This window comes from Thermobia domestica, chromosome 9 (genome assembly GCF_964235325.1).
Source record: "Thermobia domestica chromosome 9, izTheDome1.hap1.1, whole genome shotgun sequence".
NCBI lineage: Eukaryota > Metazoa > Arthropoda > Insecta > Zygentoma > Lepismatidae > Thermobia > Thermobia domestica.
Genome location: NC_137462.1, coordinates 83,447,923 through 83,462,637, shown reverse-complemented (window position 1 = coordinate 83,462,637; position 14,715 = coordinate 83,447,923). Strand labels below are relative to the sequence as shown.

The following is a 14,715-nucleotide window of genomic DNA, read 5'->3' as shown; positions in this document are numbered from 1 at the left end:
TTTTTGTTCTATCAAGAAAAGTCACCGAAGTAAATTCATCAGGAAATCAGTAAAACACTACGTGACTCTCCATCGCTATAATGGTGAAGACGTGAGTGACAGTTTAAATTGACCGATTTCTCTACAGATGATGCTTTACATCCAGGATGACCAAAAGCAATGACTGGCTCCAAAATCATGAATGCAATTCGTGACATTACTCTTGAAAATTGCAGAATTTCAGCAAAACGTGTGGCAAAGATTGTAGGTATTTCTCTGGAACACGTTTGTAGCATAATTCATAATGTCTTGGGCATACACAAGCTCTCGGCATAATGGGTTTCCAAACATCTGTCCAGAGAGCAAGAGTGACCGCATCAAGGAAAGTCTCCCATTTTGACCACAATCCCGATCAATTACGAATAGTAATCATGGACGAAATATGGTTTTACCAGTACATTCTGAAACGAAACAACAGTCAATGGAGTGATAGTACTCATTTTCTCCTCGCTCCAAGAAGTTCAAGAGACAGAAGTAGACTGTTTACAACATTCCTCTGGAATAAGGATGGAGTCGTACTCATAGACTACCTACCTACCCAAGGGTCAGTCATTTAATGCAGAATCTCTGCATTACTCATAAAACAGAAACAAAAATTTTAGTGCAACGCCGCGGAAAATTAAAATGAATTCTATCCCTCCAGAAGAATGCACCTGTCCATCAAGCACTACAAACGTAACTGACATTGCATAATATAGAGTTTCAGTGTTTAGATCATCCCCCTTATTCCCCAGATTTAGCTCCGTCTATTAATTATTTCCCAAATCAGAAACACCATTTCAGATCTGATAAGGGTAGTGCTGAACAGTGGTGTAAGGAAGTCTCCAGATTTTTTTTTTTTAACTGGTCTGCAAAGCTAGAGCACCGTACAAGGAAGTGTATTGAACCTCGGGGGGAGTATGTAGAAACTAACATTTCATCATTCCAGGTGCACTCCTTCTGGATTGGGCTACGAATTCTTCAGGGGGTCCTCGTATCTTTCTACTCAATATGGTAGACATCACGTCAGTACTTTGAAACAAAATAACTAAGGGTGCAATACTACATACCAATTACTAACTAAAGATCAGCACTCTGACAATATGTTTTATGGGAGCTAATCAATTTAGTTTCATACATTTATTACAGCTCGGATTTATATGCAAAATGATGTTTATAGTAACATGAAGGAGCGTATGGAAATTATCTTAGTCTTTCCGACGGATTGTAAGGATTCGTTTGAGAAACATATGATAGCGCATGTAAATACATGTTTTGAGTAAATTTCGATATGCATGCATATTTCGTAAACTTTGCAGGATACTGCATATTTCTGAATTATATTGTGCATACTAGCATACTTGAGAGTATATAGCAAGAAAGCAGGCTATATATAAAGTGAACTGAATCACTTCGTAAACGCAGACATAGAATAAGATGTCGTACAGAATCATAGAATAAAGTGTTGTATCCTAATTAGTCCACCTGACTTGTCATGCGCACAATCTTCATCGCATAGTAGAAACAATCAGATGCTAATATCCGGAATTAGATGCATTTGTATCAAATGTAAAGAAAGTATTTGTGAAAGCTCCATCGAACGTACAGTACGTATCTTTTGCGAACTTGCGAAAAATGTTCCGCTATACCCGCTACCAGTTTTAACCCAATGCAGCTAGTGGCTAGAAGCTGTGTCGTATTACGCAAATAACTTAAGTGAAGACAGTTGTAGACTCACTAAATCTCGATTATGTGGCCGCTATTTATGTCACAAAAATGTTTCTCTACAAGTAGCAACATAACCACTTCTTGGGAATATCTTAAATTATCAGGCAATTGGAATCCCGTAACAATGCTTTGCAAAGCATTCACTCTCCTTCTTGGGCGAATTATCGGAGACTTTGTCCAGTGAAATTCACGTTGTTGCGAAAATACCGTTAGATCCTCCAAATATCAAATGAAAATCCCGGATAGAAAACAATCTGTAACATTGCAAATGTACTTAATCTTGAAAACAATTAATTAGGAGAGGACCTAACACACGAAGATATTTGGTGTTTTTCACATGCACCAATGACTTCTGCTGATGTAGAAAGGGACTTTTCGATCTACAAAACTTTTCTTACTGATAAACGCAGAGGGTTTACAGAACAAAACATAAGAAAGGAGTTCACAGTTCATTGCAACATATGTCATTTTTGTACGAAACTGAGATTTTATTTTCTTAGTGTACATTTCAACGCATATGTTACATTTTTAATGCATATTTCTTAAATTTTTTTCGAGAATATTTGCATGCATATCTCGGGGTTCGTTTGTGCATGGAAATCCGGGCTCTTAAATATCATCATTTGCAACTAGGAAAAGCAATTTCCTACAAAAAATTAAGCTCTGGTACTCGCAAATTAAGCTGTTATAAGCACTATGAATATTGAGTGGCGAGAATAATGTTTCAGAAAAAAAAAGTATAGAACCTTTAAATAAAACAAAATGTGTAACTCAAAACTTGAATCAATCAATTTCGAGGTCAGCAAATCCGACGACTATCATTTGAAGGTTAGCCGGTGAGATATTTCATAGTCCAGTGTGGTCCGCCATTTTCAGACCTCGGCAAAACCATCCGGAACTGCCGAATTGCGTCTCTAAATTGGCCCCAGTTCAGGCACAGAGGCAAGTTGATGTATTGAAGAAACACCTAGATGTTTATCCCCATAATGTTTTCTGAAGAGAATAACAACATGAATCGAAAAATGATTTTTAAAAAAAAAGTGATACGCGGATAAGTAGTACTTAAATAAGGACAGGTTTCGGAACCTGTACTCACATGAAAGTTTCGAAAATTAAGTAATGCTCTGCACCTGGTGAAATTAGGAGACCATGAGTTCGTTTCGGACGGTCGGATCCTCCATTCAACATGTACTCACGGTTGGAGCAAATGTAGGCAAGTATGTGTTAATAATACCCTAAATTAGTAAACAGAAAGTAATCAACAGCAAGACACGAGGAACAACGTGAATTCAATGAATGTTACATTCAGCAACAGTCCGGATCTCCCATCCTCAAATTATTACCAGTCTCGATTCTTGACTCGGTTTTTGCACTCGTGATATCCAACAACTAAGAAAGGGAAATTGTGATTCAAGAGTCAATAACCTCAAAGAAAAATCCTAGCACAGCTCTATACTAAATGTTGACAACATACACACTTGGCAGCTTACTAATTACTCATTCAAGATACTCCCTCGTCCAAGATTCTGATATTAAATGGTCTAAAGCGTAATATAGATTCGGCCTCATTTGATATGTAAATCGTACACGTGGACACTGACAAAATCAGACTTCACCGTCTGCAGTTTACAAACGGAGAATAGAACAATATGTGTTACGGATCACCCGCATAAATAGGAAATGAATAACATAGATTAGAAAGACAATGAAAGCATTGAAGTGACAACGAGCTGGACATACTGCAAAAAGAAACTATGATCGGTGGATACTTCACTGGATATCAAGAGATTACAGATGTTATAGTAAACAAACGTCCTCATAGAAGGAGGTGTGGCGAAATCAAGAAGTGATGCTTTGTAATGACAAGAATTGTCCAGTTGTAGAAAAGATCTGGAGAGATCTTCATCCAGCAGTGGACTTATAATGGTTGATTATAAATACTTGCACAAGTGTCTTTTTGTCACAATTCCCACACCATTCTGAGGTACTTTATTGAGAAGGATATTTTAAGAAATTTATCGTCTTATGATTTGATGCTCCTAATTTAGAAATAAAGTCATTTCTTCATTTGCTGATAATCGTACTAAAACATTCAACACATTAGGTCGCCATTATATGTGGTCTGGCATTGTCAGCGTGGTACACGACACTTTTTCTGTTGACCAGCTCCGGCCATTTGTTTTGAATTACTTCGTACATTCGCGTTAATTATCAACACAACAGGATCGAGTCTATTGTTCTGTTCGGCGTGAAGCATCTCGTTATCCTCGATGCCCTTCCAATCTCACAAAACTCATAACATAATATTTTCGGGTGTCAGTGTGATTTTACCAGAGCTTCTCTTCGCTTCGACCACTATCTTTTTTGCACATTCTTTTATATGTTGTCGATTTTTCATCATTTGTGACCAACTGCTTCAGAAAATGGCGCGAGTTCGTCACCTTTCAGTAGAGGTTCGCGGATAAAATTTCAATAAAGTAACATTTTAAGTCAGATCATGTATCACCAAACGTCAAGTTTTGTAATCAGAATTATTCTAATCTTTTGGCTGTTGCTTTTGATAGCGTACCTTTGCCCGTAAAAACCACAAATTTCTTCACAAACCTGTGGAGCATTTGCATCTTTATCGAAATAAAATTGTAAAATGTAATATCTTCTGCAGAAAGTTCATCTTTACGGTACATTACCTTACCTAAGTACTCCAACACTTTTTGCACATCTATTAGCTTCAATTGTCCGCTGTCAAATGAAGTTAGTTCTGTTCTGTTCTGTATTTGACAAGTTTAAAGGATTGAGTTCCGGGTTAAAAATAAACCCCTGCCTCGCATTTGAAGTGAATGTATGTGAAGTGAAAGGCATTTAAAGTAATGTTCCAAATCGGCAACTGTCGCTGATTCCATGGAGCATTGATGATAAACTATGAAATATGGTGTTGCTTGTCACTGATTGGTCGGTGGCTGATTTGACTGAGTGACGCTGGCGGTGGAAATGATGAATCCTGAGTGGTAGTTACATTAGCCAATCAGGTTGTCTGGAGTGGCCCTCATAAGGGAATGGTCCTGTATGTTAGTAATTCACAGTTAATTGAAGAATTCTGAAAGCATGTCGACGAATATAGACATCTTGGTAAACATGTATTTTTCTTCCTTAAATTTTGGCATATATTTCTTGAGTATTGGTAAGAATCTGAAGTGATCAAGTTCTTTCAGTAAAAGAATAAAGTCTTTGAAGGAGTTAGCATCTTCTGATTGTTGATTGGATAATTCAGATCTGGAGAGAGGAGGCCATGAGGTCCGATCTTCTGTTCTTGAGGAAGTCTTGGTATGGTTAGAAGTTAGTTGAGATTTTTGCTTTTCATTGTTTTCAGGTGTCTTGTTCTTTCCTTGAATAAGGCGTTGTATTCTAGGGCATCCAGAATAATTGGCCGCTGGTCTCCCGCACAATTAACACATTTAGCAGGCGTAAGTCGGTCTTGTTTGGTGCATGCAAAAGTCCAGTGATCACTGGCAATTTTACACAGCGGAGTTGAGCTTTACAGGTGCTTTGACCATGTCCGAAACGCTGGCACTTATAACACTGTAAGTACGCTTTGGGATGATATTGTTCTATTCGAACTTTCACATGTAGTAGTAGATCTTCTTTATAAATGGTTGTAGCTCGCAGTGTCTTCTGCAAAATCACCAAGAAAAGGGGAAGAAAAGTTTTCCCCGATTGTGCGTTGGTGTTCCGTTTGGACAACTGAATAACTGAAAGAACTGGATATCCTTTTTCTTTTAGAGCGGAAACAATGTCTTGATGTGCTGTGTCTAATGGCAAGTTAAGGAGTGTATCGAAAAGTAGTTAGCAACATTGCATATGTCAGGAAAGTCAGAAGAAAAGATAAAAAGTGAAGTAAACCCACATTTTTATTAATAGAGAACCTGTATGTATCTACATGACAAAGAAAATACAACGTACATGTCCCGTCGTACATATGAACGTAGTTTCTGTTTAATTCCAGCCATTCAACGTTGCACAGTCTCGACGGTGCATTTCCTCGATGCTGCAGCCAGCTTCTCTTGAAGTCCGCCATGTTGCGCACTGGTTTATCATTCTTTCGGAAGTTGCGTTTGACAATTGCCCAATATCTTTCGATTGGTCGGAGTTGTGGGCAGTTTGGTAGATTCATGTGTTTCCCTACAAACTCGATGTTCTGCTCATTGAGCCACCGTACTGTCGTCTTAGCATAGTGTGCTGTTGCTAAGTCGGGCCAACACAAGGGGGGATTGCATGCCTTTTATACAATGGCAGCAGTCATTTTTGTAGACATTCCTTTCGGTACACTTCAGCGTTTATGGTTGATTCTGCATAAAAATACCGGAGCGCAAACCACAGGAGCAGATTGTCTGCCATACCAGTACTTTTTTCCCAAATTTTTCCACGTCAACGTACCTCTGTGCAGCACATACATCCCCAGCATTGCGTGCAATATAATATTGGGGTCCCGGAAGTGTTTTTGAGTCCTCTTTTACGTACGTTTCATCGTCCATGAACACACATCGCTCTGGTGACTTTACGATGTTGTCATACAGCTTGCGGGCTCTTGTTTGTGCCGTTTGTCTCTGCTTTGGTGTTTGTTTCGCACGTTTTTGCTTCTTATAGGTCTTCAAATTATGTCTGGCCTTGATACGCTGAATCATTCCTATGGACGTTCTCGCTTTGGTAGCCAAATCCCGCACAGACATTGATGGATTTTGGTGTATCAACCGCACAACTTCACAGTCGAGTCCAGGGTTTCTGGGACCCATTTTTCGCCCGGATCTCGGCATATCTTCAAAGCTGTAATGTTCACCGAATTTACCAATGACCGATTTCACAGTTGTATGATGAACCCCACACTTTTTTCCTATCTGATTGATGTTATGCCTTTGACGGTGCACCGATTGTGCAGGATTTCCCACTTCACTTCACGTTTCACACGCGACATTTCCCATTCAACTCGGAACACAGCAACAAGCACGCAGCTATCCGTTTACAAGACTTCAACTGAACAGGTGCTTCCAGGTTTTGCCGTCTATGCAGCCTCGCAAGTGCACACCGACACCCCCAATGTTGCTAACTACTTTTCGATACACTCCTTACGTATCACTGCCTTAACCGTTTCATTCTTTTTCTTTATTTCAGTGGCATATTCTAGATCTTCTTCCGAACAGATTTCTTGTATAATTGAGAGTCCTCCTGAAGGGCACATTTAATCTTGAGAAAGCCTTTCATGAAGCGAAAAGAAGGGGTTTCTTTACACTTCTTCTGCATCCTGTCTATTATTTCATAACCCCGATAATACGGGCAGTTGTATACATACATCCAAGTTTTGGAAACTTCGTTAATAGCATCCATTGGTTCTGTTTCAGTATTGGTTTCTGAAAGGGCCGTAAATTTGTCGGAGGTAGGAACAGGTGTTACAGATTGAGCAGATGACTTGGCTTTGCATATCCATTTAGCTGGTTGGAATCCATCGTCTGGGGGTTCAGTCTGATGTTTATTCCCGGAACTGGAAGGCACTAAAGTTTGATAAGGAGATAGCGCCGCAGATGTAGATGAATTCTCACGAGTTAGATCTCGAGCAGCCCAAGTCCAAGTATTTGTATCTATGCAGTGACGATGAGCCAACAGCAAAATGTTGAGCACTGTAAGTTTGTCATCTTGTGCAAAAGCCTGATCATGCGCGATCTTGAGAGACTCAGGGGTGATGATTTGGTCATTAATGTTTGCATTGTCTTGAATTGACTGAGAGTGCATTGGCTGTAAGGTCATTTTTCAAACTGGCTTCAGGAGCGAAAACGAAACGTGACCGTATCCTACGAGCTCAGCTCTTCTTCTATTTAAGAAGTTAGTACGATCCGCTGCAAATGATATACCCTGAGATTTGGAACGCTAACGCCATCTCGTTTACAAAAGGCTCAACACTTTTTAGAAGCTGTGATATATATTGCGAAAAAAAAAATAGTTGCGGAGACGTATTAAAGACAGGAAGACATCAGATAGTATATTATATAGATAAATAGACAAATAAAATGAAATGAAGTATTTCAGTTTAACGTTCTACGATTATACCTTTTAAGCTAAGGGAGACGAATGATTAAGGCAAGTGAATAATGATTGAAGAATTGATGAAATGAGAATGTGGGAGGAAACAAAGTACCCGAGGCAGCCCACGAACACAATGTTGTCCACAAACTTACTTAACTGGGGATCGAACCATGGACCCCATGCACCAGAGTCAAGCGCTCTACCAATGAGCCAATGTGCCCCCGACATAAAATAAAAAATCTCCCCTGAAACTTATTTCATAATGAAAAAGAAAAAGAAATCCTAACTTTTTTTTAAGGTACTACTTTGGAAATGAATACAAATTGATAACTCATACAGTGTCTCTACATTTAACTCCTACGTTTAAAATAAATTATATCCGGAGACAAAATCATACTTCCAAACTTCACAGGAGCACCCTCGTGGCTAAGTGGCTAGCATGCATGCCTTTGGCGTGGGAGTCCCAGGTTCATTCCCGGCCGAAGCCTATATGGTTCGGATTCCACATTCAGCTGTAGACCCACGTCTCATATAGCCTCGCTGCTGAAAGAGACTAAACTCAAAATCAAATCAAATCGTAAACCGAAACTTAAAAAGCACGAATAAAAACTGGTGATACACCATTAGTTCTCTATAAACGTTTACAGTTCTACGCCAATTGATACCAAATCATATTTTTTATGTCTAACTTCACTTATTCTCATCCGCTAATAACCTTGTCATTCGATTTATTGCTACGCAAGACCTTGAAATCTGCTCACTAAATCTTCTTGAAACTTATAAGAATTAATTGTCCAAATAAACGTTTCATTACTCACTTAGAAACCGGAGAGCAGAACGTAATGAACGGGGACACGAAGAAAACCGAAGATTCTGTAACTGTCTGGAATGATCCATTCGTGGAATTTTAAGACCTATCTGACCCAGGTCGCATAAGATTGATTTATTGATCATAGCTAGCTAATCCGACTTAGAATTCAATTCCTTCCGAGAAGTTTAATCCGATATTTCCCTTGAAGCTCCTGCAGCACGACGGTTAGAGGGGCATTTGAGACAATCCAGGGCATTCAAGTGCCTTCTAGCTCGCCAGACACACGAACAACAAAAGACGGACAATAAACGTTACAATGTATTTTCTTGTTATGAACATATCCTAGAGACATAAATCACCAGTCTGCAATATCTGTACTTGTTATCGAACACAATAAAATGAAAAATGTAGTCAACTACAGAATATTCCTTTACTGAAAGTTGAATATGTACAACAATTTCAAATAAGGTTACATTTCATTCACTTGTCTATCTCAAACCTACATTTACAATAAAATGTGAATGTATTTATCGATGTTGAAATCTCAATTTTCAGAAGTGTTTATCATTGAAGCCTGACTCTCAAAATTAGAATCTACTATATTACGCGTTGCGTCCACTCAAAACTATCGTCTTTACGTTGTTGTTACCGTATGAGTAAATAATGTTAAGGTATTTGCCTCACGGTATACATATTTCTTGTGAACCAATGGTAGAACAGCATATTTGAATACAGCACGCAGACACATACAGGGTGTATCAAAAACGACTTTACAATTTTGAGAACTCATATTGATTGATTCATTTATCTTACAGACATGGTTTTGGTGTCATTTTGTAGCAAAATGCATCAAGTTTTGACTCATGTAGTACACTAGTTCAGAAACAAGCTGCCGCAAGCGCTAGCGGCAGTTGCAGTAAAGATAATTGCCTTTACTGGTCCCGAGCGTGCTAGCTGTGTGTTTTAGTTTGAAGAATCCAAGTCTGCGACAACTGTGCAACGTGATTTTCGTACAAAGTATGGTAAAGATCCTCCCAGTAGACCTTGAAACTGGATGTTCAGTAAGACAACAAATCTTCAGGTCGTCCCCGTACGTCTGAAGATGTAAAGTAAGTAAGGTTTCAGATGGGATGTGTGTGCCATCACCAATGGAAGCCGCATTGAACCTCTTTACATGTAAGGTTTAAAAAAAAAACGATGTATTTTGTTACAAAATGACATCAGAATCATGTCTGTGTAAGCTAAATAAATAAATCAATGTGAGTTTTCAAAGTTTTAAAGTCCTTTCTGATACACCCTGTACTTTGGCAACTGCATCTGAATGACTCATTAATTATTCACAGGAAATAAAAAACAATATAGATATGAAAGAGGTGTTGAAAGAGATTACCAGAAGGAATGCATTAACATTATAGGTCATTGGTTTCTGGTTTTATTGTTTATGTAGTAAAGAAAATTATTTCACTACTTTAAAAAAATCCTTGAGAGCACACCACATACTTTTTGACTTTTGAAGAATGGTAGACGCAAAACTGGGTGACAACGAGAGAAAATTAACATACGGAAAAATGTGGCGATGTGAGAGATGAAGAAAAATTAGGCGACTATTGGATAGATTTCCAGTTTAAATGACGCATACATACTTATCACTTATTTTATGCATACACAGAACGAATATACTACGCCTTCTCGTTTTGGCTAAAGCCTTAATCTACCCAATTACCGAACACATGAGCAGTGTTCTATCTTCGGCGAAAATTATTTGAATGGAATTGATACTGAGAAAGGTATTTTTCCATTTAATTTTCCATTTGTACTTTTGATAGATGAAAGGAGAAATGAAAAATTACGACCATCGTGGGAAAAAGAAAAATCGAATTCGAAATTTCAAGGGATTCACACGTTTCACGGTCAATAGGTACCGAAAAAGTGATTTTTCGTCATCTGTCCGTATATTCGTCTCGATGTAAATATTTTCACTCGCCTACATGCTATATCGTTCAACGTATTTCAATCTGATTTTAAACTTAAGGTTTTTTATGTGATTCTCCGGGAGAATTTTACCAACTTCTTTCCTACCCCTAAAATAAAGGATAGTTCATTGAAGGGTGAAGATCAAAATTTGCTATTTTCTCAAAAACGGCTCTAACAATTTTGTTTATATTTCATAAATCAATTTTTCAATAAGAAGCCCATACCGTAATATATGTTATATATCTAGAAAAATCAAGTATAGTAGTAGTTCACTCGATTATGGATGACTTTTTCAGACGATTTTCTCAAAAACGACACAGGTAATTCTATTCATATTTCGTAAGTAAATATTTCGTTAATTACCTGAGTGTATGGCATAATTTATCTGTCTGCAAAAATATACGCATAGTAAATATAGTTGCTCTCGGGCAATCAGCCACGTGAATTGAACATCGTGCAACGTTTCGAGAACTTATAACATGGACTTATAACTTTTCGAAACGATGGACAACGTGGAATTCATCTGGATCATTGCTCGAGAACAATTATATTAATCACGAGAGCTTCAGTTCTTATTTCATACGAGTAGCAGTTTATCCTTAAACTTACAATATGGTATAGCTCAATTGTCCTTTAAAAAAAAAAGAAAAGAAAAAAGAAAAAGAAAAAACTACGAGGGGTGATTTATTCTTGGCGTGAATTTTTTCGGGCGATTTTCTCAAATATAACTCAGATGATTTTGTTCATATTTCAAATATAAATATTTCGTTAATAACTCTACAATGCTGCTTAATTTATTCCTTACGAATACATTTACGAAGGCAATTTTACTCTTTGGTTGGGATTGTTTTCTGATTACTTTCTCGAAAATGACTCAGACGATTTTGTCCATACTTCACAAATAAACATTTCATTAATATTCCCATAATGTTGCATAATAACTTCCATGATAATATCCACAAGGAATAGTTTACTCTTGAAGTAGTTTTTTGACAGTTGTGTGAAATACAACTTTAGCAATTTTATTTTTTATACTAATATTTCATTACCTATATACTGCAAAAGTCATTTTGTTATAGACAAATCTACACGAACTAGTTTACTTTTGGAACGAGTGAGTTTTCTTTGGGTAACATTCTCCGAAATAACCTTATAATTTGGTTGGTATTCCAGAAGGAAATGTTCCATTAATAACTGCAGCACAACTCTTTGAAGGGCAGTGGACACTTACCATGTTTCCTCATATCTCTCATATACTTTGGTGTTGATGGTTAGAAACGCAAACCACTTAAGTATTTTCCATATTTTCCAATAGAAGGTGTAAGCATTAACTCGAAATAGTAGAATATTTGTGTTTTGAAAAGCATGATAAATAAAATAGTACATATGTCCCGCTCAACGTGTCCGTCTCCTTTTTCTGCTCCTCAAAGAGTTAGGAATTGGACCGAGAAAGTTTAATGCGGAGGCCCATAACTTTTATTTGTAGTTTGATTGGTGGTGTCAATTTCCAAAGAACGATATGTTAATCATCGAACAAAACATACCTCATTAGATGTTTAAATGTGGCACGTTTTCTTTCCTCGATATTTCTAAATTAACGAAACTATTTCTTTGATTCATTGTCACCTCTCATTAACTTTAGATCGTGTTTTATTTTCCTTCATTTTCCATTGCAAAGGACTTTCAGTGATTAAATGGAATGGAAAAGGGGTTGGGGAGGGTGCCTCGACAACGAAGGTCTTTTGCACCCGTCACTGGTCGTAAAAGAAACAGTAATACAAACGACGGAAACACAGACGAGTCACTGAATGCGGTGAAGGTCAGATAGTAAAACTAGCACTCGCTAGCACTAAAAATGGAAAATTGTACACAGATCGGAGGTCTGAAGCACTGGAACACAGAAGAAAGTCAAAGCGCCGTCAAAACATGCAAATGCCGCAAAAACTGGAACAGCTTTAACACAGTGGCTTCATCATCGCCGAGAACAGTAGCGAGGTCAGCTGGCAGTCCAAACAAAAGTCTGGCAGCAGCAAGAGGCACACATTCCACGAAGAGGTGACGAATACTCAGGGGCTGACCACAATGACGACACACAGGCGGAGGTGTACGTTGCAGAAGATGTGCATGAGTGAGATGACTATGTCCAATTCGAAGGCGGGCCAAAGTCCGCTCTTCCAGGCGAGATGATCGGGAGCTCGTCGACCAGACTCCAAGGCGGGGCTTCACTGCATGCAGCTTATTGTGAATCTGCTCATCCCAGGAGGATTGCCAGCGTTGACGGAGAACGTGAGCAAACACCGAGCAGACATCAGAGCTAGGAACAGGAAGAAGACAGCGTCGACCAGCAACAGCAGCCTCCTTCGCAGCAGCAGCAGCAAACTCATTGCCAGGGATGCCAACATGGCCAGGCACCCAACAGAACGTTACATCATAGCCCTCAGCAAGTAGTGCATGACAAGTAAGGAGGACTTGCTGGACCAGCGGATGCGTAGAAGTGACATCGGCTAGGCTATGTAAGGCGCTGCTGGAATCAGAGCAGATCACACGGCGAAGATGGCGACGGCGGATATGATGGAGACTCTCCAAGATGGCAACCAGCTCTGCAGTGAATACGGTGCAGAATGGATGAAGCTGGAACCTGAAACGGTGGGCATCCAGGACAAAAGCACTCCCTAAGCCATCAGTCTGCTTGGACCCATCAGTGAAGATAAGACTGTGGCCTCGATAAGAGGCGAGGAGGCACAAAAACTGTTGCCGAAATTCCAAATCGGTAGTAGTCGCCTTCTTGAACCGCAACAAGTGGAGATTGATCACAGGCTGCAAAAGCTGCCAAGGTGGAAGAGGCAGGAAACCCAGCGGAGAAAGCGCAGGGAGATCGACGTCAAGGTCAGCTAAAAGCTCAAGGGCACGAATGCCAAAAGGCCGGGTGCAAGTGGGTCGGGCTTGATAGCGTTGAAGACGAGCACCAGCATCCAGGGTGAAACTAGACGGGTGATCAATGGAAGCTCGCAGGTGAAGCAAGTATCTCAGCTGCAACAACTGGCGACGATGATCCAAAGATGGTTCGTTGGCTTCGACGTATAAGCTGAGGATCGGACTTGTGCGATAAGCACCAATCGCAATGCGAAGGCCCAGATGGTGAACAGTGTCCAGGTGACGGAGGACAGACCGACGGGCAGAACCATACGCCACACAACCATAATCCATCTTAGAGCGAATGAGGCTCCGATACAGTCGAAGCAGCACAACTCGGTCAGCACCCCAAGTGGTATGGGAAACCAGGCGCAGCAAATTCATCGCACGGAGACAACTATACTTCAGCTGGCGAATATGGGCAGTCCATGCAAGGCGGCGATCAAACTCAAGGCCCAGAAAACGAACACTCTCCACATATGACAGACGAATAGGGCCCAAAGAAAGTTCCGGATTGAAAGCACAGTTCTTCAGACGACAGAAGTGGACACATTTCGTCTTTAGTGAGGAGAACTGAAAGCCGGTGTGGGAAGACCAATGGTGAAGGCGGTTAAGTGTCAGTTGTAGCTGGCGAACGATGGTGCGAAGGTCATGTGACCGACAGTAGATGGTGAAGTCGTCCACATACAGCAGCCCATGCAGAAAAGGTGAAAGTTCGGCCATAACACTGTTCACAGCCACAGCAAATAAAGTCACACTGAGAACACTGCCTTGTGGAACACCAGTTTCCTGAGAAAAAGATCGAGACAATGTGGATCCAAGCTTCACTCGAAAGGAGCGCTCGCGGAGGAAATGCTGGAGAAAAAATCCCATATGTCCACGCACGCCCCATGCGTGCAATTGCCGCAAGATACCATAACGCCAAACCGTATCATAGGCCTTCTCCAGGTCGAAAAAGATGGCGACAAGATGCTCCTGATGGCGAAAGGCGTCCTGGATGGCAGTCTCAAGATGAACAAGATGATCGGACGTGGAACGATATCGCCGAAATCCACACTGAAAATTAGAGAGGTGGCCATGATGCTCCAGAAACCACACCAACCTGGCGTTGATCATCTTTTCGAGGACTTTACAAAGACAGCTGGTAAGGGCAATCGGCCGATAGTTGGCAGAAGACGTTGCAAGCTTGCCCGGTTTCAGGA

At 39.9% G+C, this 14,715-nt stretch overlaps 2 protein-coding genes across 2 annotated transcripts in view; both read right to left on the bottom strand.

Moving 5' to 3' along the window:
- The window catches only part of LOC145694287 (uncharacterized), a 129,769-nt gene extending 123,236 nt beyond the window's left edge, over nt 1–6,533 (bottom strand). The window contains exon 1 of the mRNA XM_081770376.1: nt 6,178–6,533. Coding sequence (XP_081626502.1) covers nt 6,178–6,533 — 356 coding nt within the window. The remainder of the gene's footprint in view (nt 1–6,177) is intronic.
- Nucleotides 1–14,715, bottom strand: part of Gprk1 (G protein-coupled receptor kinase 1) — a 609,628-nt gene that overhangs the window by 239,083 nt on the left and 355,830 nt on the right. The window lies entirely within an intron of this gene.